The following is a 24,874-nucleotide window of genomic DNA, read 5'->3' as shown; positions in this document are numbered from 1 at the left end:
TGAATGCATGACCAGCTCAGTCACCTCAACCCAGCTCGCGAGAACGTCAGACCCCGCTTTCAAATTACCTCAAACATAGCACAGCAAGCACCCCAGCCTCGATCAGGGCGTCAGTCATGGATGGCCCGGCTCTCTATCGCGCAGGAAAGCGAGTTTTCCAAGTCTTTGAAAGTTTGTTGAATTTACACAGCGGCACACTTCAAACGCACTTTACCAAAGAGGAACAAAGGTTTCGATTATGCGCGCATAGCTTAGGCCTTCATCATCAAGGCCATAGCTCTCTCGACTATCGGGTCCGCGATGCCGTCCTGGTCAAGTCCCAGCTACTACGTCTGCTAAGTGCTTTGCTTGATCACCTTGAGAACACCCTGGCTGTTCTGAAAGGCGACCGCCTTCCGTTTGAACAACAAGCACGGGATTTGGAGACTCAGAGTTCATCCGATAACGACAGTAGCAGGTCGTCGAATCAGAGTGCCATTGGCTCTGTTAGCAGCGAGGAATCTACTCATGAACTGGACTTTCGTCAAAATGGAATTACAGAGACCATCAACGCGTTGTACGGTCTGGCAGCGCGAATCAGAAGCCCTCGAAACCGACCTGAAAGAGCTACACAAGAGCTCTTTCGGCACATCGCAGCACATGAAAGGGAGCAGTATATCAATGAAAGAGCCGAAGTCGAAATCGTGATTCTTCTTCATCGACATAAGCAATACCTAGTGCAAACTTTTCAATCGTCACAAAACTCTACAATCCACAATGACATCTTGGACAAATACGCCTCGGCGTCCAATCACCTCCTACGGAGGATTGGCATGGCCAACGTTCGACGAAGACAACAGTTCATCTACTGGAAGGAACACACTGCCAGGATAAGCCGGGACCCAACGCAGACCGTGAGACCAACTGGCTCAAATAAGCCAGCCACCTCTGAAGCTCTTTTCCGGACGGGAAATACACCAAATGCCACTGTTCATCTTGCTACCCCCTCGGCTATTTCAAGACACGAACATTCAGAGGCAACTTCCGCTACAAGGTTGGACGAGAGCAAGTTCAGATTTGACGACAACGAGTCTGTCTTCTCATACCAGAGTCACGCATCCACCGCTGTAATTCCGGCTACCAAAAACCAGTTAGTGCTTCAGTGGCCACCTGCGCCTAAAGATCTCTTGAGTAGCGACTATTTCACCTGTCCCTATTGTCATGTACTGTGTCCTGGAAGGTATCTCGGGGAAAAGGCATGGAAGTAAGTTGTCACCTTGGTATCACTTGATCTAGTGCTGATTATCCTGCAGGGCACATCTTATCCACGATCTCCAACCGTACCAATGCACCCACGAAGTGTGTCAAGATTCTCATCGTCTCTACGGCTCATACCGAGAATGGATAGACCATGAGAACATTCATACAAAATCATGGCATTGCGATAATCATGAGGCACCAACAGAGTTTGAGAAGCAAGAGGAGTTTATTTCTCATATTGAACAATTTCACCCTGACGCAAAACCAGAGCTCTTCTCACCAGAGCTAATGGCCGCTGCATTCAGAACATCCACCAAACCATTGCGGCCATGTCCCCTTTGTCCCACTGGCTTCGAGGACAACAAAATCATGCACGAGCACATCAAAGGCCATTTAGAACGCCTTGCTCATTATTGCCTACCCGCGGATCCCTTTAATAAGAACCAACATGATGGTTTACGGGAAACCGCGGATAGCGATAGCCAAGCCGTACGGAATGACGAAAATTCGCAAGTTTTCTCGGAAACATCGTTGCAATGGCCTGATGACACAAATGTCCAGGGATCGCCAAGTCCAGAGGAGTATACGGCCACACACAAATTTGAAGATATCCGTCTACAATTTCAGCTAGTTCAACTAGGACGCGAGTCAGCCGAGGCCTGGCTTAAGGCAGTTACATCTGATGCATCAGGAGCACCTGAAAGCTCTTTCTCGCAAACGCTTCCGTTGCGTTTCAGCGAGTACTCTCAGCTTCCCGAGTATGTCGAAAATCTTAGCTGGCACGAGCCCAGTTTTCAGACATCGACATTTCGAAACAGCCCTTTCAACGTGGCTCACTATTATAGCCCCAACTTTCAGCCAGAGGAATATCGCCCTGAAGGTGACGACACCCGGAATCGAACAACAGCAACCCAGGTGGACCATTTGGAAATAGAGAAAATACCAGACATTGTCACGGATGCAGAGGAAACGCAGCGACTAGACAGTCTACTGTTGAAGGCTGTAGTTGCCGGTGACACGGATCTTACTAAACTATTGCTGAACAAGGGCGCAAATGTCAGTTTTAAAGACAATTCCGTTGGCAGTCCACTTCATACTGCCATAAGCCTAGGACACCTTGAAGTTGTTCGGCTGCTGCTGGCACGCGGCGCAGATCCCGATGATGATGATTGGGACAGGCCTGGTTCTGACATTCTGGGGGTCGCATCAGCAAAAGGCGACCAAGAGATTGTGCAGTTACTGTTGCAACACGGTGCCGAAGCAGACGGTGCGAGTTACACGTATAGATCTGCCCTCCAAGCTGCTGCATCTAAAGGCCACCACGAAGTGGTAAGTCTGCTGCTACGCAACGGTCACGATCCCCAGTACTTCAGATTTTTGCCACCCCACACAGCCCTTCGCGCGGCTGTTGAGGGGGGCCACAAGGAAACGGTCGAGGTGCTGCTGGCATCTGGCGCCGCCATCAACAACACGATGTTGGACGGCGCACTCGGTACCGTCCTTGAGGTTGCCTCGCACTACGGTCACCGAGAAATTGTGCAACTGCTACTAGACCATGGCGCAGATATCGATGCAAAGAGCATAAGACATGGGGGCGCTTTCCGAGCTGCGGTCATTCGAGGTCACCAGGAAATAGTACAGCTGTTACTACACCGGGAGGCGGCCATCGATTTCAAAAGTGACGAATTTGCCAACATTATCCGCGCTGCATCAGCACTGGGCCATCAAGCAGTTGTTCAGCTATTGCTGGATAAACGTGAAGAAGTGACAGGAGAAATGGCCGAGGAAAGTCTCATTGGTGCCACTGGAATGGGCAAATTACTTGCATGGCGCTCTCCATTATCTGGAGTTGAATCCAGGGAATGGCACTCAAATGAAGAGCATATCCTGCATCAAGACAAAGACTCATTAACCGCTGAAAACCAGCAACCTTACAAGTGCCACACGTGTGGAAAGGGGTTTGGAAGAGAAAATCATCTTGCGTATGTAATTGAGTCGTTCAGTTTACTCCCCAAGAATCACCACGCTGACAAGTATTTAGGAAGCACACCAGAATTCACGAAAAAACTTGCAAATGTCCTGTTGAAGGCTGTGCTGCGAGCACAGCCGAAATAAAAGACCTGTATCGACACATCTGGACTCACCATCTCGATTATGCTCGAGAGAACAATATTCCAGGTATGGCAGCGGCAGCTTCGCAGCCTGACATCGCCAACCAGTCCAAACCCTCGAAACCCAACAACACTGATCCATCAAGTGAGGACATACAACCTCACAAGTGCCCTGTTGAAGGTTGCACGACCAGTAAGTCGGAAGAAAAGGACATCAGCCGACATATATGGACCTATCACCCAGATTATGCTCAAGAAAACAACATTTCTGATACGGATCGTGTGGAGTGCGGTTGGCCGGGCTGCTGGTGGCGTGGAAGAAGGGACAACCTGAAGAGGCACAAGGACACCATGAAACACTGGGAAGCGTCAGACAATGAGCTCGTCTCTGAGGAGAAGCCATCAGGGGTACAGGCATGCGACTGGCCGGGTTGTCAGTATACCTATGCAGGGAAGAAGAAGAGCAACCTGAAGAGACATAAAGACCGGCACCAACACTGGATTCGCCCATCGGACGCCAGTCCTGGCGAGGAGAACTCGCTAGAGAGCTCGCCGACTACTGTTACCAACTCCCAACCGTTGCAAAAGCAGTCGTTGGAACAACATACTCAGGATAGGGCTCCCAGTACCGACAGCACGACTCATGTTATTAACGATAAGACAAGTCAACCCCAAGGCATCTCACCAGGCGATAGTTCGGCGGACCAATGGGACGGCTCACCTGAAAACACTCCAGAAGAAAAAAATCTCTCGAAAGAGCGAGACAGTGGCCTAGATCAGCTTATCACCGAACTCGACCCCGAGCTCTTGTCAGAGGCATCGCGTGAGAAGCTTCATTCACCTTCCGAACAACGTCTGCTAGTGTGGCAGCTCGAGGACGACGTGAAAAGACTTCAGAATGACCTAGGCGAAGAGCACCCGGAGGCGCTCGAAAAGATGTCCAAGCTCGCGCTGTCGTGTGCGGAGAATCAGGATTTTGAAACAGCGGCAACTTGGCAGGAGAAGGTTTATAAAAGTTACGAAGTGTTATATGGCAATGAACATCCTGATACAGTAAGCTCCATGGCCGATCTCGCGGAAACCTACACCCATCTGGCTCGCTTAGAGGAGTCTGAGGTGTTACGAAAGAAGGTGCTGGAAATAATGACTCGGACGCTTGGAGAGGACCATCCTGACACAACAGCATCGATGGTCGAGCTTGCATCTACCCACGAACTTCAAGGACGCATGGACATGTCTGAGTCGTTGCAACTGGGGGCACTGGAAATACGGAAACGGACTCTTGGAGAGGGTCACCCTTGGACTTTGGCGTCCATGGCCGAGCTTGGGGCAAGCTATTATAAGCAGGGTCGCTTCAAGGAGGCCGAGCAGATGCATCAGCAGACGCTACAGCTACGTGAGAAGGTGTTGGGTAAGGAGCATCCCAACACACTTACCAGCATGAACAACCTTGCGCGTGTGCTCGATAGCCAGGGGAAGTACGAGGCGGCCGAGCAGATATATCGGCAGACGCTACAGCTACATGAAAAGGTGTTGGGTAAGGAGCATCCCAGCACACTTACCAGCATGAACAACCTTGCGAGTGTGCTCGATAGCCAGGGGAAGTACGAGGCGGCCGAGCAGATGCATTGGCAGGAGCTACAGCTATGTGAGAAGGTGTTGGGTAAGGAGCATCCCAGCACACTTACCAGCATGAACAACCTTGCGAGTGTGCTCAATAGCCAGGGGAAGTACGACGAGGCCGAGCAGATATATCGGCAGACGCTACAGCTACGTGAGAAGGTGTTGGGTAAGGAGCATCCCAGCACACTTACCAGCATGAACAACCTTGCGAGTGTGCTCAATAGCCAGGGGAAGTACGACGAGGCCGAGCAGATACATCGGCAGACGCTACAGCTACGTGAGAAGGTGTTGGGTAAGGAGCATCCCAGCACACTTACCAGCATGAACAACCTTGCGCGTGTGCTCGATAGCCAGGGGAAGTACGACGAGGCTGAGCAGATATATCGGCAGACGCTACAGCTACATGAAAAGGTGTTGGGTAAGGAGCATCCCAGCACACTTACCAGCATGAACAACCTTGCGAGTGTGCTCGATAGCCAGGGGAAGTACGAGGCGGCCGAGCAGATATATCGGCAGACGCTACAGCTACGTGAGAAGGTATTGGGTAAGGAGCATCCCAACACACTTACCAGCATGAACAACCTTGCGAGTGTGCTCAATAGCCAGGGGAAGTACGAGGCGGCCGAGCAGATATATCGGCAGACGCTACAGCTACGTGAGAAGGTGTTGGGTAAGGAGCATCCCAGCACACTTACCAGCATGAACAACCTTGCGCTTGTGCTCGATAGCCAGGGGAAGTACGAGGAGGCCGAGCAGATGCATCGGCAGACGCTACAGCTATGTGAGAAGGTGTTGGGTAAGGAGCATCCCGACACACTTACCAGCATGAACAACCTTGCGCTTGTGCTCGATAGCCAGGGGAAGTACGAGGAGGCCGAGCAGATACATCGACAGACGCTACAGCTATATGAGAAGGTGTTGGGGAAAGAACATCCAGACACATTGACTTACAAGGAGGAACTGACGCAGACCTGGGATCTGCGAGAAGTTGCGGAAAGCTAGAGGGCATTATATAGCCACCCCCTTGGATCAATTTACGGGTATCAGGCCGTTGGAGTGACCGTTACATGATGGCTTTGAGCGGGTAGAAGCAAACCTTTGGTGAAGTTTCTCTTGACGCATTCTCTGGTGGAGGACCTGGCAGATGTCTATGATAAAATCATTCCGAGGCGCTGCAGAGGCAGATAAGAGATATGCTGGAGAATAAGCCCCAATTTAAGGGTGCTCCTTGAGATCGGAATATGTCAAGAGGCTGGATGCGGCGGAAAGTAGGTTAGATGACCAAGAAATGGCCCGTACTTTGGAATATATCCACAGAACGACCCTATGTAAGTTTAGGTATACCTATTCTAACACATTTGCAGGTGGTCACATTAGGCTTTGGTGGCGGCTCCGTGGGGTATGGCCACTTCTATTTATGGCTTGTTTCTTGGTCATCTGATATATTAAGAGTGATTGGAAGAAAACAGAAAGGTGGAGAGGGCTGCAATGAAAAGACGCAAAGGCGGATAATGATGAGATAGAAGTTTGAAGGGTACCTTGGTAGGGTGTTGAGGGGTTGAATTGGAGCGAGATCAAAGAAATTTTCTGGCGTCCTATGATTTTTGTCATCATCATCATAGCCAAAGCAAGAGCATCCAACCAGAATTACCTTCTTTACACCTACCCTCGGCTCTGTCCCATATTCACAGCTTCGAAACTCCCTCCCTCCAATCCATCGTCACATTTACTCACGATAACGAACCCATTTATTTAAAGATTTAGTATTCTCCTGCTCACGTCCCACTCACTCTCACTTATCACCCACTCAATCAAATTCTCACCCTCACCCACCACTCACCAACCCCACCAAACTCATCACTAACATCTATCATTGTTTCAGAAACCACTCACCCACCTCAAATCCACATGCACCTTCAACACAGCCCTCCCTATTTCCCCCAACAAATTCCATAGAACCTCACACCTGCAAAACCTGTGCGGGTAGCGCGCGTCTAAAATCAACCTCATCGCACCTTCCCCCCTTTTTTCTCTAGCACGTTCCTTACCGCCATACCACCCCTCCCTCAAAATTCCACCCCAAAATAGGCAGGTGCTATCAACCACTCACCACTCACCATGCTGTCGCATGTTTAAAAAAACCAACACAGACACACACGAATTTTTGAGTTTTAATTCTCACTGCATGCATTAGCCTCATGTACCAAGGGACTCTCTCACTCATAAGATATTGGTTTGCATGGAATCCTGCATGGAATCCTGCATGGAAGCCTGAAGGAAGGAATCTTCTGCTGCGTGGTCCTTTTTTTTGTTTTTGGTCTCAGGGCTGCTACGGGCGGTAATGTCTGTTTGTGGCACGGGAATGTTCGGTCGGGGTGTTTCAATTTTTGGAAGACGGGAGTGCGTGAGTTTGACGTCGTCACTGCTTTTGAACATGTCACTCGTCACAGAAAAGAAAGGTGCTGATCAACCGTGCTGGAGTGGTAACTCTCACCTCCCTTTGACTGGCTGGAGTGTCAATTCATGAAAGATCGAGTTTGGTTGACTCGGCATTTGAATTTCCCCGCAACATGTTATCACCACGTTTGCACTCAAGCGCTCATCTCTGTCTACCTCGTCTGTCAGCCTCCAAGCGCGTACTGTCGTATCCGTACGTGTGCAGCATCTCCCATTTCTCCTCCAGCGGTTGTGACCCCAGAATCCATTCACACAATTCAAAGTACTGGTCCACCCATCCCAATCCTCCTGTAGGTACACTACCACGTTCTACTTACCGCTGTCGACAAGGCCACCAATAGCCCCATCTCACCTCCCCAACCATCATCATCCCATTCCTTCCTTCCTTCCTTCCTTCCTTCCTTCCTTTCCCCGGCCTGGTTCATGTGACCCTCCCGCATCTTCCTACCTTCCCACCTTCCCACGATCTGATCCTTTCTCTTCCCCCCAACCGCCCCAAAACAAATTCCTTGGCATTTTCTAGAAAACGGCAAAGAACAAAATCCATTCCGCTCACCCCCAACCTCGGACCCCTTTGTCATCCATCCCCATGAACACCGCCCCTTCCTTACCTTTCAACCCTCCACCGTCGTATAACCAACCTACCTTACCCGACGCCGGTAATGCCGAAATCATACATGCTCATCCGACTGTGGAGAGCGAGCCACGCTGATTACATCCTGTATGTGTGACATACCATATTCCATCCTGTTCCCTGAGCGAGGTATTTCGTCACGTCACATTCAAACAGCAAGAGTGAACGAACCAAAATGTATGTTATGCCCAAAGTCAGATCTTTTCATCCAACCAAATCTTGCAATTTGTATTTCATTTTTGTTTTTTCCCCTTCCATCTCTAATCATCCTCCCCCTCCCCATTCGAGGCAAAGAATTCAGGATGATAGTGTGTCTCCGTCAAGATATGCAGCTAGGTGGGTAGGTGAGGTAGTAGGTAGTAGGTGTGTGTTGTAAATAACAAAACGGGTAATAAAAAAAAGACACAAAAATAGGGTATAAGCTTGTGTGTCTGTAAGAGAGAGAAGGGGGAAAAAAGGCAACAAGAAATATAGACAATGAGGAAGAAAAAGAAAAAAGGACAAATCTTCCTCCTCCCTCCTTCCATCCCTTCCATCCCTTCCATCCCTTTTTGAAATTCCAAAACCCATAAAGCCAAAAAAAACTCCGTTGCAATGATAAATCGTGCATGCATGCTAAACAAAAAAACAAACCAAAAAATAAGAATAAAAATGGCCCATGCGAAAACCCGCTAGGTATACAAAGTGTAGAAAAAAGAAGAGCGGAAAAAAGAAGGAAAATGGAAAAAGTCGCCCCCCAAACCATGTCTATCAACATGGCCGTCTCATATCCAACATCATTTTCCCATCACAACACCCGAGTAAACAAGATCCATCTCCTTGGGGAATCTCCTGTCCATCCCGTCAGGCATCCGCCACCGCATCATCACCACGCCTTCTTCCGTCTCAGATTCAAACACCCTCGTGCCTTGAACCTCGACGCCTTCCCGTCCCACTCGGCCAAGCTTGCCCATCCAGTCGCCCAGATCGATCAGTCTTTCCAGCCGGTGATCCATCGTCATGCAGTGAACCTTGGCATCCTCCCAGCTTGTCCCAAGCACCTCCAGCACGCTTCTCGCCACGGCAAATCTGTCGACTAACCCCGGCAGCTCGGATCCACAGCCGGTTGATGAAAGAACGTCCATCGCTTCGAGGATTCCGGTACTGATGAACGGGGGCGGGGTGATGACTTGTGCCTGCGCCACTGCCACTGCCACCTCGAGGAGTTTGGCAGCATGTTTCATAGAAACGCCGATAAAGTCATGGACTGTGGCGGGCTGTAAAGCTCGCAGGTGGACGTGCCGATGGAGCTTGATTCTCGTCAGGTGATGGACGGTGTGTAAAAGTATGAGCGGGCCCTGATCTTCAGGTGAGACCATCTCCAACCTCGCAGGCAGAAACTGGAGCCTTTTCGGCAGAGAAGACTCCCAAGCATCAAGGGTGGCGATAGTTCGACGGTGGAAATCACCAAACCCGGCATCGTAGAGCTCTCCCCGGCGCGAGGCTCTGTTGATAAATGTTATGACATCACCCCACATAGCTGTGATCTGAATCAGATAGGACATGATTCCAACCCCGGCTGATTCGGATAGCGGACGCAGCATCGGGTCGAAATGGGGCGCTCGGTCGTCCAAGTTTGTAGTATCCGCTGCTGGGAGCCGGAGAAAGATGTCGTCCTTGTTGATGGTGACCGGTCGAGTTGCAAACGTCTCGGTTAGCCGCTCCATCAGGCAACATGACCAAAATGTCCGTCTCCGACACTCGGCATATTCTTGCCTCGTCAAACCCCAAGGGGTTACCCTCGAACTGTGTTCTCCCACATGGTCAAGTTCCACGTTCAACTGTAGCCACATCGCTGTAGAAATGGCCCTGCTCAGCATGTCATTCGCGTCGTTCTGTCTCGAGACAGCGAGGTAGTGCATGGCAAGGGCAAGTCTGGCTTGAACCAGCTGGAGCGACGGCTGCGAGCGTTCTGCGGCGTACCGAGCCACCTGGGCGTACTCGTGCGCAACGCTCCTCGAACCGGCCCGCGAGAGGACGGCACCGATGGCGAGGATGCTATACACGAGCATCAGGTCTTCTGGTGATTTTCTGTGAGCGCTGTTCTGAACCCATGTGTGGAAAGACGGTTTCGGAGGGAGGAAGCGAAGTGCTGCGCTCTCCGTGTGTACAAAGACGGAGGCAATGGTGCTAGTCACAGATTCAGGATCGGACACATACGGGTCTGTTTGCCACGCTCTGCACAAGATGTCCTCGTGGATACGAGGGAGCGTTTCTGACTGCCGCCATGGCAGGGATTGGCGGGAGGTGTCGGGCACTGGTCCCATCGGTGAGCGTACACTGGTCGCTGGGCTGTAGTGATCGTAGCCAATTCGAATACGCTTCGCAGGTGCAGAGGTGGGCATATCGGGGCTCGGGTGTCGGAGCGTCGTTCTGGGCGAGACAGAACCGCTCGAGTGGCTACCCGGTCGTGTGTAGTCGGTAGGGCCTCTGATCAAACCTCCAAGCCTCCGTGTATCCTCCGACTCGGCAGGAGGCGTGGACGGAGAGGAAGCGTTGTGACCACCTCGAGGACTAACCATAGTTTAGCATACGAAACAGGCCCCCATGCACAATAGCAGAAAAAGACAGCAGGCTTCTAGACTCACGCATTCTTGAACTTGCAAACACGGCCGAACTTTTCGCACTGGACACAGCGCGGGTAATCCGGATCGCACTTGATCTTCTTCTCACGGCAGGTGACGCAGGCGATAGCAAGCCTCTTCCGGGGCTTTCCAGCTTTGGTGACTCCCCAGTGGGCATTGACTTGCTCCCCGTCAATCACTGTCTTGCAATGACTCCCATCGTCGTAAAAGTAGCACATTCCTTCACCAGGCACCTCGGCAGCTCTGACGAACCGTGGCAGAAAGTGTGTCCCTGTCCAGATCTTGGGCCCCAGTCCATCCTTTGCAGGGGCCCCCTCAGATGGGGCGCTGCTGGTCGGAGTGGCAGGAAGAGTGTGCGATGGTGTCTGTGGTGTTAATTGCTCCCGATATTCCATGTGTCTTCCCTCATCGCGACTCGTCCCTGAAAGGTGAGCAGGGTATCTCTCTGCCGTCGGCCTGTAGGTCGTTTCTCCACGGCTGCCGAGCGAATACTCTTTGCTGGCTTCATGTTGCACCGACCATTGTCCTCCTGAAGTGTACTCGAGTCGGCTATCTGGTCTTGGTTGTTGTTCCTCTCGTGAATGAGGCGAAAGCGGTCCAGGGAAAACCCGGGACAGGGCCGGAATCTGGGGACGTTCCTGATACCTAGGGTCCAGTACACTTCGCGGTTGTGAAGCAGTGGATGTCGTCGCGGGTGGAAAGTACGATGACGAAGAGAATGGTCTGTCCAAGCTTGGAACTGAGCTAGGAGGTCGATCCAATGGTGAGGTGGCCGGATAGGAGCCAGGGCGCTCGGAAAGAGGAGAGTGAAAGGATCGAATCTGGGTTGGTGGCCCAAAGATGCTGCTCAAAGATGGAAGCTGTTGCCTTGGTGCGTTATGATCGGACCCCGTATCCCTGCGCTCTTCCGGGCCTTTGTTAGACGACGACGACAACGACGACATGTCGTTTGCCTTGACGGCCGGATCATAGTGTGACATGGGAGGGGAGAGAGGAGCAGGCGGGTTCCAGGTCCTCTCCTCGGACTGTCTTGAACTATAAGAGGCCGAGTCTGGTGTGAGCACCTCGGGTGGGGTGTTTGGGTTGGCCGCACGGAATCGAGGTTCGAGGCAGGATGCAATCCCCATTGAGAGATATGTCGAGGGTATGGGCCTTTGTGTAGTTGTATTCTATGACCGTGCCTATGTCCGTGTCATGTCACACTCTCTCAAGTTGGAGGCGTATGGAAGGGAGTGTATGTCCGAGCTGTGACACCCAATACAGTGTGTGTATGTGCGTGTGTGGTGAGGCAGGGTGTTGTAGATGGTGGTTTGTCGCAGCAGTAGGACAAAGAAGGGTTGAAGGGGGCCGGTAGCTAGATATTCACCGGATAAAGGTGTACAGGGGCGGCGCAGTCAACTCACGACCGCCTATTCAGATGGGCACGCCAAGCTCCAGCAGGAGGAGGGCACCGATCCCGGATAATTGAACGAACAATTACTGCGAGGCAGAGGAGGGTAGACCAGATAGGCCAGGTGCAGAAAGCAATGTACGAAAGACAGGGTTGTCGTGCGTCCAGGACAGTCTCGTTTCTCACTCTTTGTTGGCCTTGCTCCTGGTGTTGTTGTTGTCGGTCCAGGTCGACTCTTGTCTCCTGTTGCTGCAGCCGGGGAGGGAAGAGGGAGGGTAGGAGTGAACGGACGGGACGCTCGGGGGGCGGGCTGGTAGGGGGAGACCACCACTATTATGTGCAGCCAAACTAGACTCGATATTGTTTGTATGCAATCTAGTGCAGCGAGCAAGAAACCCAGACGGACGTTCTGTCGGCGGCACTCTAAAGCTAGACGCCGCAGGATACACCGAGGTAAGGGTATGTGGACGGTGGACGGTGGACGGTGGACGAGGGCAAGTTGGAAGGTGCACAGCAAGGTGTGCTTGGGAAGAGTAGCAGAACCAGGGGCCAAGAAGAGAGAAAACAAGAAGATGAGACGGGCGCCCAGTGCTTTGTATGTTGATTGAGAGTACAAAAGTCATACGGAGCTTGGATGGGATTAGTGCAGCCCAGGTCAGCTCGCAGCTCGGGCCGGTGGATGATGTTTTTTGTTCAAAATGTCTCCAGGAAGCGCCCACACAGATACCCACCCTGGTGGGCCAGCCAGACCACTGGGGGGGGAGGACCCCGTCTCCAGCAAACCGCTAGCTCCAAGCCCATGGATTTCGGCAGTGCGGCATGGCGTTGCGCTCTCTCACTTCTCTCTCGTTCTGAGATTCTTGTTGCGAGATGAGCAGTGAGACAGCTACCCTGGAATATGCAACGGCGGCGCTCAAAAGGGAAATCAGATGGAATCCACGAAGCTCGACTGAGAGGAAACGACCGTCATCAGCGAGACACTTTTACATGGGGGCCCTTCCTCCTGCTGTGTGGCTCTCCCCGGTTGAGAGTGAGAGTGAAGGGGGGAGGGGTGGGTCGATGGTGGAGGATGCGGAGGGGCGTGTGAGGAGAAGGGGACGAGAACGGTTGTCTTGTGTTAGCCGGCATGGCAAGGGTGTCCCTCTGGCACTGGGCGACGCCTGTGCTTGGCTTGGCTTGGCTCTGGTGGTGAGGCATCTCACCAGGCGGCGGCGAAGCGATGTGCGATGATGGATGGCTACCACGAGGCAAAAGAGGGTTCGGGAAGATAAGAAGGGAGGAGTGTGTGATGGACCGGGAGTGCCAGCAAGGGACAGGGACAGGGGCTCCAGGCAGCGCCCGCCGCTGATGGCAGTCGCCAAGAGTTGTCGACAGAGCAGGGGAATGGCCTCACCCAGATGTCTCCTCACAGCGGAGTTTCACTGTCTTGGCGTGGTCTTGGCTCGCCGGACGCTGGTGAAGCACCGAATGCGAGAGTTGGCGAGAGCTGGCGAGCATTGGGGAGAGTTGAGTCTGTAGGTCCAAAGTAGGTATTCAGCAGGAGAACCATTGGAGACATTCATCAGGACATACCCCGTACCCTACTTACCCCCCCTTTCAGCTTGGTCGGCCAGCCGTTCCGCGCGTTGTTCTGGAACTCGTTCTGCCACCGACGCGAGGGTACCACGCGGCGCAGGGCGACCCGCGACTGCGACGCTGTCTTGGGACGGCTCTCGAAGGAAGAGAGAAACACAGGCGAGTGACTTGCCTGAAGGAGAGAGGGCATGCCCAGCCAACGAGGGTTGCAGTAAGGTACCCGCTTCTGCTGTCTGTCGGCACCGCTGATGGGACATAAGCCTATAATAATAAAAAATACAAAAGGACAGAAAAAATGCGTGTCATTCGAATCGAGTAATTGGAATCGGATCTCGTAAAATCGGGAAACAAACGGGGCTCCGGGGCTCGCCCGTCCGATCTACGGCCCACGCCGGCACCGCAAGGGCACCAGCACAGTCCAAGTGCTTGTCTTGTCTTCGAGGGCTTTTGTCGTTGGCGATGCGATGCGATGCCGCAATGAGCAGGAGGTGGACGTGGAGACTGCTGGGAAATTTAGGCGGGGCTCGCTCGGCAGGTGGGTGCGTTGTGGGCCAGGGCATTGACAACACGGGAAACTGCAAACTGGCAATTCCATCGGCATGATGAATTGCTCCTTCCTCTTTGTTGACTCTGCAGTAGGCTTCTATATTGATGAATCTCTCCTTCCTTCCTGTCTGTCTCTTCCAAGCTCTCGTTACCAGAAACTAGAAACCTCGCAAACTTCTATTTAATTAAGCTAGCTACCACCCGCCTCCTGTGTATCAACAAGCGAGAGACCGCAACAATTACTGTTCAGATACAAGATCCTAGCGTTTTTGGCTCAACAGCCGGACGTCAGATCCATGCCGTCTCCATTGCCCGCCGTCCCGTGTGAGGATCCCCGTGGCATCACGGTGCCCCGCCTGTGTCATGAGTGCCGGCTTCTTATGATGAACACGATAAGTGCAATTTCACACTACCGCAGTAGTGCACGCTGCAACAAATAAGGCCGTCGCCTATAACCCTGCACAACATGTAATAGCAAGTGCCTGATAAGGACGGGCTCGGCATCCAAGTCGTTAGCTCGATCCCAGTCCCCTGGGATTCAAGGGGTGGAACTCTACAGGCATACGCAGCAGCAGCAGCAGCGAGCCGCCTGTGACAGTGTCTGTGAGAGTGTCCCCTTTTCGTCTGATCTCTGTGATCCCCTCGCCTCGACTGCTGTCCCCATCCTCTCATCTCATCTCATCTCAACCAGGTGGGGGAGACGCACGGAACTTCCTCTTTTTTTTTTATATGACGCCTGCCGCATGAAGGATCGCTGGTTCGCGCGGGACTTGCGTAGCGCCGATTCCGCAGACGCCATCCCGTTTCGTCCGGTCCGCTCTCGCCAGTCAGCAGACGCCATCTCTCCCCCATCTCCAGTCGCTAGTGGTCTATTTGTCGACGCCACCGTTGGCTGATACCGGCTGCGGGTGCCGCCAGCAGCAGCAGCAGCAGCATCGTCCGGCTGATTTCGCGATTCCCAACCAGCCCAGCCACTCGTCACTCGTCAACAGGTCGACGTGCAGGAGCTGAGGCGCTGAGGGCAGAATAGAAAGAAACAACTCAGAGTATCAGACTGTCCAACAGCCGAGCTTGACGCACGTGGAACACGATGGTTTTGCATCACGGCCTCCTGGTTGGCTGGCTCCACACTTTCCCCCGCCCTCATTTTCTCCGATGCATGTCTTTGAAGACAACAACCGGCCAGACGCTGCCAGACAGAGCAGGCTTCTCCTCGCGGACACGTTCCGGGCTCTCTATCGACCCCACCCGTCAGCTCATTCTTCGTTGCTCAGCGCGGGACACGGTGGATATGCCACACTGTTGGCTCTGCTCGTCGACGTCGACAGCGAGGAGTGTGGTGGTAGGACCTGGCAACCGGCATGCAACATCCTGTGTTCCTGGAGCCGGGCGCGACAATGTGCAGGCCTTGACGAGTCAATATATTGACTTGGTATATTATGCCGCCGCACTGTATCCAGAAGGCCAAACGGCGCCAGGCGGGTCCAACCGCCGCACAGCGCCGGCCTGCGAAGGAGATCTGCCGAGGTGACCGTTTCTTCGTCAGAGACGGTAGATTTTCCTTGTTGGCCAATGGCAGCGAGCACTTCGTACTGCACTCCTCCGGACACAAGGACATCCATCGACCGAGGTGAGTGAGCCCCTTCCCCCTTTCTTTTGGAAACCGCCGCCACGCAGACAAATTTCCTCGCTGCTGGAAAGGGCCGCCTGCATGAAACTATCTGGACGCTCGGAAGTTGCATTGACTGGCACATGGCAAAAGAGAATCCCTTCTTTCCAAGAATCATTCGATTACCCAGCCCAGAAATAGTGTACCCCCCCAAGCTTCGACAAACAAGAAAAGCCGGCTTTGTGTTCCCCTCTCTCTCCCCAAGAGCCGGCAACGTAGCCCGAAATCCCACTCCACTACCGGTACCAACAGTCAGTCACCAAGCGCACCAAAGACGAGAAGGGTGCCAAGCATTCATCAGCATCTCCCAACAGGGTAAGCAGCTCCGCGCTCGATTCGAACCAACGAAATCACCCACTGATGAGGAGGAAGGGGTCAGAGGAGGACCCTGAACCGAGCAAAAAGGTAACCCAAGACAAAAAAATAAGGGGGGCTAACAAAACCCATATTCCCGGAGTCCGGAACCGAAAACGATCACTTCCAGGCCGGGGACGAAGCACGGACGGTATCTTGTTCAGAACCTGGTGAGTAGAGGCGGAAGACTCATCAATGATCCTCTCACATTATTATTCCACCAATTCCATCCAAGCCACGATAAGGTCTCACACAGGACCTCACACGTTCGGGAAAATACAACTCACATAGGTACACTCCCATGTGTGTGTGTGTGTGTGTGTGTGCCCCCGCCCTTTTCTCCTTGCCAACAGTTCGGTTCACAGGGCTGAATGGCTGATATCATCTTTCTGACTCTTCCACACCCACAAAACCCGACAGCCACACACCTTCATCACTCAGCAGGGCAAATCTGCGTGGTTTTACTGGGCGCGTCGGCTTGCCTATCTGATCGTGATCGAGTAGAGGGAACGATGGGATTTAAAACTCCCAACAGTTGCAAATGCTGTGAGACGTGAGATATCCATATCACATCTTGCCAGCCTGTCTACATTTCCACCCCCCCAGGTGTGATACATTATCCAATGTACACTCTCAAAACAAGCACAATGCATCATCCGGCGTGTGTATATTTCGACAGAAGCAACAATGCCGAGACATGCCTACAAGACTGGGCCTTTCCCCGGACCAAAACGCCGCCGGATGATGATATCGGAAGCCAGCCTTGAAACCTGCTTTTTGAACCTCATGCTTATCGTGGCTGGGATATTTCCATTTGGCTTTCTGCCTCGCTTGAACCGTCGAACAGGATGCCTTGCGAGTAGGTACTCATGTGTCCTATTCCGTGACTTCGTTGCATGTCTGTTGCTGCCCCATTAACAAAAATCCCATGCTCTTTTAGTCATGGGAACTCCTTGAGTACCTAGGCAGGGTTTTTTTTTTTTTTTTTTTTTTTTTTTTTTTTTTTTTTTTTTTTTTTGGGCCACTTCAACCTGCTTCAGCATCCAAACGTACCTACAATGAGGCGTTTTACTTTACAAAAAGGCCTCGCTGCCTTCTTATCTTGGCAGCCATGGGGTATTCATACAATACATCACCTGCTGTTAAATCTCCAGCTCAGGCTTCACATGCCAGATCCTGACCCAAAATATCCCCTTTTAAAAAGAATTGATGGAAATGCGCAATGGAAAAGTAACCAGAGACCAGAAAGCGACGATCGGATCACTCACCCCCCTTCCTCCCTCTCGGCTTCGGGTTGTCAACCTGCCGTGTAACCTCTTTCCAAGCGCCAAAAACAAAAACAAAAAAAAAAGAAGAGACACATCCAAAACCTCACAAGGCAGAGACAAGAGACACCATCGGAGAGTTTTTCAAGACATTTTCCCCACTCAGCAGTCAGTCGCATTCATCTAAATGACAGGTATAGTCGCATGCGGCGTGCTATAATGACATGCAGTGCATGTGTAGGAAGTATATTAACAAATGTCCCAATATAGTCAAGGTCCATTCGGCAGTCATCAGTCAGTACACACCCAAAAGAAATAAAATTAAAAAATTGAAGAAAAAAAAAAAAAAAAAAAGAGCAGTGGGTGTTGTTGTTGAGCCTTACGAGGAGGGGGGTATTATTGTCATGCATATAGTATGCCGTTTGAGTTGTTATTAAATCGTCAGCGGCCTATTGAGACCATTATGAGATGCTTCCATCCGAGGCGATGCCTCGAGGAGGCTGATAACCGATGATGCCTTACCTTGTCTGTACAGTGTAACAAGTGGTGTGTTAATGACAACCCCCAGAGATCATCACATCATCAATGATATGATCCCCCCAAACCCCTCCCTCAAAAACCGATCGATCAAAACCACAACATGCCGTCACGGGTGGTGCGCAACAATAAAATCTCAATATCACCCACACCTACCCACCCATCCCTCCCAGCCCTATCCTTGCCATCAAGGTCCATCGTCACACCAGACCTTTTCGCCCGTGTCCCCGTTCCCCAACAGGCGGAATGTCGTGATGTTACCAGAAAATCGTAATCGGAAATTTATTTTTCACTCCAGAAAAAAAAAACAGGGCTCATCCCAGCCCAGGCAATTCCCAAATAGAAACAAGACAAGCAAGCGAAGGGGAGAAGACAGGTGAAAAAAAAAACACATGGTAACCTGGTTAACAAAACGTAGAAAAATCAACGTCGCATTTTTGCGACAAAGCCGATGCTACACTGACGGTCAGTTTACCAAAACTGAATGTTTCTGAGCGGACAGGACGTGTGAGCTGTTTTGTTGGTGGCCCTTCCAGAAACATTTCGTAACCACACTTGAAGAGAGAGAGAAAAGAGAGAGGTCCGTGTTTTTTTTTTTCTTGTCCTTCGGCGAAAGTCCGGACAGTTGGCGTGAATATGTGTAAAAAAGGGGTCCGAGATCATTCGTTTTGGCGATTCACTGCCTCGTTTATTTTCAACTGCAAACCATCTCACCTTACGGGTCGAGTATGAACTGGCTTACAGTATTGCAGTGAGCAATGGATGGTAGTGCCCAGGTCAATGCATCATAGGTATGTCGGTGGTGGGCAAAGACGCAGACACAACACGTCCATGCAGGCAATGATGCGCAAAAGTCAAGAGAAGTTGTGTCCTGATCAGGAGCAAGGTGAGCTTGACCGAGGGCCACAATGCGAATTGACCGAAACTCCAAACCCCCACTTGCTTGGGAACGTTGACGGTGACGTTGAACGCAGTCCGGCGGCGGCGGCATCGTCAAACGTGTGTACTTCCTGGAAAGCCAATAGGCTCGCCTCGGGTGTGGATGCTCCCTGGGCTTGAAGAAGGCTTTGCCGTTCACGGAACTTCCTGCAGATGCGTTGGATCGTCTTCCTTGTTGAGCCTTTGGCCCCTGCCTCAACCTCCTTTTCTTTCCCTGAGGAATATCTGATGCAACCACGTCGGCTAGAGAGAGAGAGAGAGAGAGAGAGAGAGAGAGAGAGAGCCTGTGCCGCCGAGGTACATACGCGGTACTGTAGGGGGTGCTTTGGAATTCTCTAGAAGGCAACGATCCGGCCACAGAACTGGCCGGTCTTTTCATTGTTCATCTCTGCACCGCTGGCTGTGCCGTGATGCTACGTGTAGGGCTCTGGCCAAGGTGCAACACCGGCGTATATCCGCGTTGCGGTGGTGATGGATCACAAGGTGAGAAGTGGAATCCCTATGGGTAGCCGCGGTCTTGGCGGGATGGCGGAGCTTGGGGATTTGATCGGGAGTTGCTTGATCGGCCCTTTGAGCCCAGTCTTGGATTCGCCCGTTGCTCCCCGTTGCCCACCCTTGAACAGTCTGGGGAAAGCGAGGGCCCAGTCTGGGTGGACGCTACGGTGGAGCAACGGACGACAAATGCCGCCGAGAAGTACCGTATCGTTGCCAGCACCTCCGACCACCGCAGTATCTCTTGTTTCGATATTGTTGAGGACTTCGACGTAGGCGAGACGAGGCTGCCTGTGTTATGATGTGTTGTGTGTGTTGTGTGTGTTGTGTGTGTTGTGTTGTGTATGCATACGGCAGAGGCAGATGCAGTGATGCGGCAACCACCTCGCCTCCCAGGTACGCGACTTCGACAGGAAAACAGAAACAGATGCCGGGTTGAAGACGGTGTGCCAAGAGACGGATCTTGTGTCCCTCCACTATCATCCAACCCAACCGTCAGCCTCTTTTGGATTTGACCGGCGAAAACGCCGTCGTTCATCATAAAAGGCAGATAACTGAATCTTATTCATCTCAAACATGCTGGGTCACCTGCCTGCGGTGCTGACTATGCCATCCTCTTCGTGTGCGGCGGCGTGTCATGCAATCCCACCTCCAGGTCCGTGATGGTGTGTCTCTTTTGCGTGTGTGCTGGCCGGATCGCCATGTGATGAGATCTGCCAGACATCAAGAAGGCTCCGGAATCACGGGCTGGAAGCTCTAACTGTAACTTGCTGTTTGTTGCCCACGTCAACAGGCACTTCTACCAGTGTCGTAGAGTAGAGCCTGCAGCCTGAAGGGCAAGCACCATCCACTAGGTACCTGCCGTCGTCTGCAGAGTGACATTACTAGACCCATGTGGGTTGATGATGGGTTGTCTCTTTCTAATAGTCTCAATCGATGTCGAACAGACCCCCCAATATACTACCAAAACTGTAATATAAGTCAGCATCATGCTTCGGGCTGCCGCTTCCAATAATGGGCAGGGAAGCCGTGCTAAGATCGACCGATATGTCGTGAGCTTGGGTCCTTTGCTTTGCTGTACACGCACGATGGCTGAGATGAGGGCCATTCGCATCACCATTCGTCGTCGGATGATGTGCTCTGCTCTGTCACTCTCCTCTGTCTCAGACCGTTCAGCTGAGCGAGGGCTGGTGCATACATACAGTGTACCCTTCTCCTGACTCGACTGCCGAACCCCCGCGGGACCCCGGAGTGGGTAAGAACATGAGTCTTTCCAATCACAAGAATACAAAAAGCATGGCACTTTTCTTGGTTAGCCCGCCGTGGTCGTCCCCGGCGCGGCGCAACGCACGGAGCAAGCCCAGCACGCCGAGACAGCACGGAAACCAGGCCCCCCGGAAGCGTTGCGCTGAGACTTTTCGGGGGTCACGGCTTGGCAGGCAAGGGTTGCTCATCGTCTGGCCTTCTAGAATTACGATTTTGGGACAAGACACGCGAGGGGTGTCTCTGAACACGACGTGGCTTGCTGTTGCTACGAGGGCGTCAAGGTTTTTCTTTTTGTCCAGCTTCCGCTTCAGGATCAAGTTCCGGAGGAAGAGCGCTCAACTTTTCTTCCCGACGTCACCGGGTTGCAGTTTACAAGTGGGAGTCCAGCTGGTGGCGGCATCTGCATCCAACACTCTTGGCTAGTGTAGTGACTTCGCTCCTGTGGCTCCCTTGGATTCTGGGCCAGCCAGAGATGGTAGAGTTTGCGTCCGGATACGAGGGGCTGAGGAACCACTGTTGCTGTGCTGCAGACACCACGGCACCACGAGCCCCGATGGACGCAGCACTGGCCGGATGAGTTTGCGGAGCGGGAAGATGGTGCCGACGGTAATGCAGTGGGAGATCGCCGTTGCCCAATGCCGCGGTTTGGCGTGTTGAGCAACATGATGTTTTTTGTTCGTTGCGAGCTTGGTCGACGAATGAGGTGAGCCCGGAGCCGAGTGCAACATATTGTCGGAATGGAGTACCATCGCCTGGGCATCTGGGGTCTTGGGTGGTGGGGTTTGGGATGCACTCGCACTCTGGATTCGAGGTGTCATCTTTGCCTGTTGAGTGTGCTGTCTGGTGAGGATGATGCATAATGCCCTGATCGATGGCAGCCCCCTTTTGGGCAAATGCCGCAGCGTGCCACCTATCTATCTGTCAGACGGAGCAACATCTCGACGCTCCATGGTTACGCTGCTGGGATAATGGAATAAAATAAAAAAAGGCGATAACAGGCCGCCTCGCCGCCATCGACATAGCAAAACGGCAGCTAGGCTCAATGTGTCGAGAGGCGCAGCCTATTTTTAGGACCCGATACACCACCGCTCCATCCAGATGAACACCGATTTCGACTCTTGATCTGGTCCGTGTGCTGTGCAACGCTGGAAGCTCGCCTTGGGTCCAATCAGCAGCCGAGCAGAGCCGGCATGGGTGTTGGAACAGTGGCCCGACAGTGAAGCAATTATCTCTGTCTTTCTTTTACCACCTGGCATAACGTCGAAGAGCCCACACAGACATCAACGTCGTCTTGTTGGTTCAGGTCGGCGACCCAACCCCAGGAACCAAACAACAGTCAACCCAAAAAAGAGAGTGAACCAGACGATCGAGCCCAAGAGACCCTGGCCAAGGCATCATCGGCTGTCTGTGCCCGGGGAGGCGTAATTTAGCGGCTCTTCACCACCTCCCTCGGTTCGACGATAACGTTGAATGCTTGTCCCCCTCGTTTCTTGCGCGGACGCCGCAATCCTCTCCCGTTCACCGTGATGATGGGTCTGATGGGTTGCGAGCGGCACAGTAAATTGACAGCTCATTGCTGCTCCGGTAACGAATCACGTTGCCTGTGCCTCGTGTGTGGCCGTTTCAACGTCTTCCGTCATGGCGATGGACCGGGCAATATAGAAACAGCAATTAGCCTGTGTTCGCATAGCTGGCAGAGATGCGACCAGGTCAGCTCTACCGCAGCAGACTCGCCTGCTGAGAGGAGAGCCTTCCCTCCCAGCTCTCGCCTCGGCAGGGATATTACGCCGCATCATGCATCGTCTCGGCATTGCGCTCCGTGAACGTGAGAAGAAGAAGAGGGGCTGGACAGGGAATGCGGCACGGCCCCAGCGTAACGGTCTGACCCCCTTGCCTTGTTTGCCCTGCGAGTTTCTTCCCCACCTCCAGATTCCTCCTTGGCTTCTATCCGTGCCTATCATCACATTGTCCCTTTTCGTCCACCTCAAGCTCTAGGCAAGTTCCCACCGAGCTTTTCCACGGCACTTGCAGCCTTCGTTCCGCATCCTGTGGTGCAACTTGGAGACTGCCGTGCATCGCCCGAACAGGTCCTCGTCCATGGCTGGGCTATGCGAGAGGGCCACATCATTGGAACTTTGCGAGGCAGAGAAGCGGGGGAGGCAGCACACCATTCCCTAACTCTTGTGAACTCCAAGTTGCCCGTGCTGCATGAGCAATACCGATGCAATTTCCTCCTGCAGTCGTTGACAGAGGGAGACTCCTCCGACATGGGACAATCGGACGAACTCGGATTCCTGCAGGGTCGGTTGGCTGATATCAGATGAATTAACCACCATCTCCTGTTGTTCACGGCGTCGCGAGGCCGCCGCCGCGCGGAGGTGATGCCTTTTCCCACGAGGTGACGGTTACTTTCAAGGGCCCCCAATCTCCAGCCCGACAAACAGGATATCACGAGAACTAGATCTGCCGCTCCAGGCCACCATCGCATCTTGCCCAGACTCTAATAAAAGATCCTGAGCCGTGCCCCGGGTTTGGGGAAAATCATAGCTTATTGTCGCTCTTATAGCCAGGTGGTATACATCCAACCCGGCTTGCATCCGTACCAACCTTATCTGATAGTGACAATGAGCATCTAGTGATACACCAGGTGATGACATAGTCGAGCTGAGCTCACCAAGGCGAACTCCGAATGCAGCTTGCGGCATGTTGCAGAGTGGTACCGGGAATTTTCGACGGCGTGATGCATAGTTGTCTCTCTCCTCTGAAGGTTCAGCAACAAATAGAAAGTACACGACGATTTGTTGACATCGTCCGAGAGACCACGAGTGGAAGCGCGCAAAGATTTATTTTGACCAGCATTCCTTTGAGCTTTGGCGCAAGCAAGACGCTGCTACCGCTGACAAAAGAACGCCAGATGTTTGGCGGGGAAGGACGGGTGCCTTATTGTTGAGAGGTTCGATAGTCTGTCTCGCATCTGCCTCCATGACAGCATACAGCAATCTCGGCAGGATGCATGCATAAAAGCTAGTACCACACATACTGTAGTCCCGACGTTGTCTTGTCGTGGATACTGTTGTGATATGCGAGCGCGCCAACAGTAGAAGCGTTCCCGGTTTGGTAAGACTATGGAACGTTATGCAATACGGCTCTGCTCCGGCTTGTCAACCGGCGCAGGCAGCCGGAGTAGCATTATGAGTGGAAAGTGAGCTGAAAATAGTCGCCAATAACAGGTGACCATTAAGGTCCTGCGTCGGCAGCAGGATAATGGACAAAAAGCACCTCGCCAGGAACCAATGAAGGGCAGAGTCTGCGCCGTATGTCAAGCAAATGAGCCGGTTGAGCATATCCGAGCCGATCTTGGATGGGCATTGGTATACCCAAACTCCGAGGATGGTCTACTTGGTAGGCAAATAAGCGGACGACACCGGATCGGCAATAGGTTATTGCTTTGATGACGGGCGCTCCGCGCCGTCAAGGCCGCGCCGGGGGGCCCGATTGCTGACCTCCGTCCGCGAATTCGCCGTCGGGCCGATCACTTGGTGAGCTTTTGCCACGGGGCGCTTGCATATTGCCACGGAAAGACTGAAAGGTAACCGTCTGGCAGGTCAACAGTGTGTACTGACCTGTCTTGCTGTCAGTAAGAACGAACCAAATAGGGCTTCATGGCACACCACTGCAAGTAGACCAAGTCGGTGTAGGGTAAAAAGCAGGTCCAAGAATGCCCCAGCAACTTCAGCCGCGGAATGGCGCCGAGTGGACTCCGAGATGTGCCAGCAAACCAGGTTCGGTGCAGACGCCTCGTCCGTGATAACGCCGGGCGCTGAATGAGACTCGATTATGGTCTGTCCAGTTCTCCCGGGGCCCATGGCATTGGGACGGGTAGCATGCTCGAAGAGTGTTTGAAATGCATCTCCAGGCCATAAGCTTACTTGTGCAAAAGTTAGGTCTCACCACCACCTTTGTCGCGCCAAGATGGTTGGGGGCTGGTGTCGGCCATGTGGTAGCAAACCCTCCGAATTGGTGACGCCCAACACCACCGGCACTTGCTGAACGGCAGTGGCGCGCCGCGCATTTCGACAGGATAATAGGGGAGTGTTCTGGTAATTGTGTTCCCAGGCCTCTGTCTCTCACGCCCATCCTCTCTGTTGATGGC

The 24,874-nt window shown here is 52.7% G+C and overlaps 3 protein-coding genes across 3 annotated transcripts; 1 reads left to right on the top strand and 2 right to left on the bottom strand.

Annotated features, from left to right (window-relative positions):
* Window positions 1–116: 116 nt before the first annotated feature.
* QC763_0039740 (uncharacterized protein) lies at window positions 117–5,975 on the top strand (the record flags this gene model as incomplete). Its single annotated transcript, XM_062905616.1, has 3 exons — window positions 117–1,243; window positions 1,293–3,221; window positions 3,281–5,975. 3 exons carry the CDS (start codon window positions 117–119, stop codon window positions 5,973–5,975), a joined length of 5,751 nt encoding a protein of 1,916 aa, XP_062768812.1.
* A 2,331-nt stretch (window positions 5,976–8,306) lies between these two features.
* On the bottom strand, window positions 8,307–11,815 carry QC763_209090 (uncharacterized protein; the record flags this gene model as incomplete). Its single annotated transcript, XM_062909956.1, has 2 exons — window positions 8,307–10,617; window positions 10,692–11,815. 2 exons carry the CDS (start codon window positions 11,813–11,815, stop codon window positions 8,841–8,843), a joined length of 2,901 nt encoding a protein of 966 aa, XP_062768811.1. The 3' UTR covers window positions 8,307–8,840.
* A 1,652-nt stretch (window positions 11,816–13,467) lies between these two features.
* On the bottom strand, window positions 13,468–13,843 carry QC763_0039720 (uncharacterized protein; the record flags this gene model as incomplete). Its single annotated transcript, XM_062905615.1, has 2 exons — window positions 13,468–13,590; window positions 13,667–13,843. 2 exons carry the CDS (start codon window positions 13,841–13,843, stop codon window positions 13,468–13,470), a joined length of 300 nt encoding a protein of 99 aa, XP_062768810.1.
* Window positions 13,844–24,874: the final 11,031 nt, after the last annotated feature.

Source organism: Podospora pseudopauciseta (genome assembly GCF_035222475.1).
Source record: "Podospora pseudopauciseta strain CBS 411.78 chromosome 2 map unlocalized CBS411.78m_2, whole genome shotgun sequence".
In the NCBI taxonomy this organism is placed as follows: domain Eukaryota; kingdom Fungi; phylum Ascomycota; class Sordariomycetes; order Sordariales; family Podosporaceae; genus Podospora; species Podospora pseudopauciseta.
Note: the sequence above shows the minus strand (reverse complement) of the source record. Positions and strands in the feature narration are given on the sequence as shown.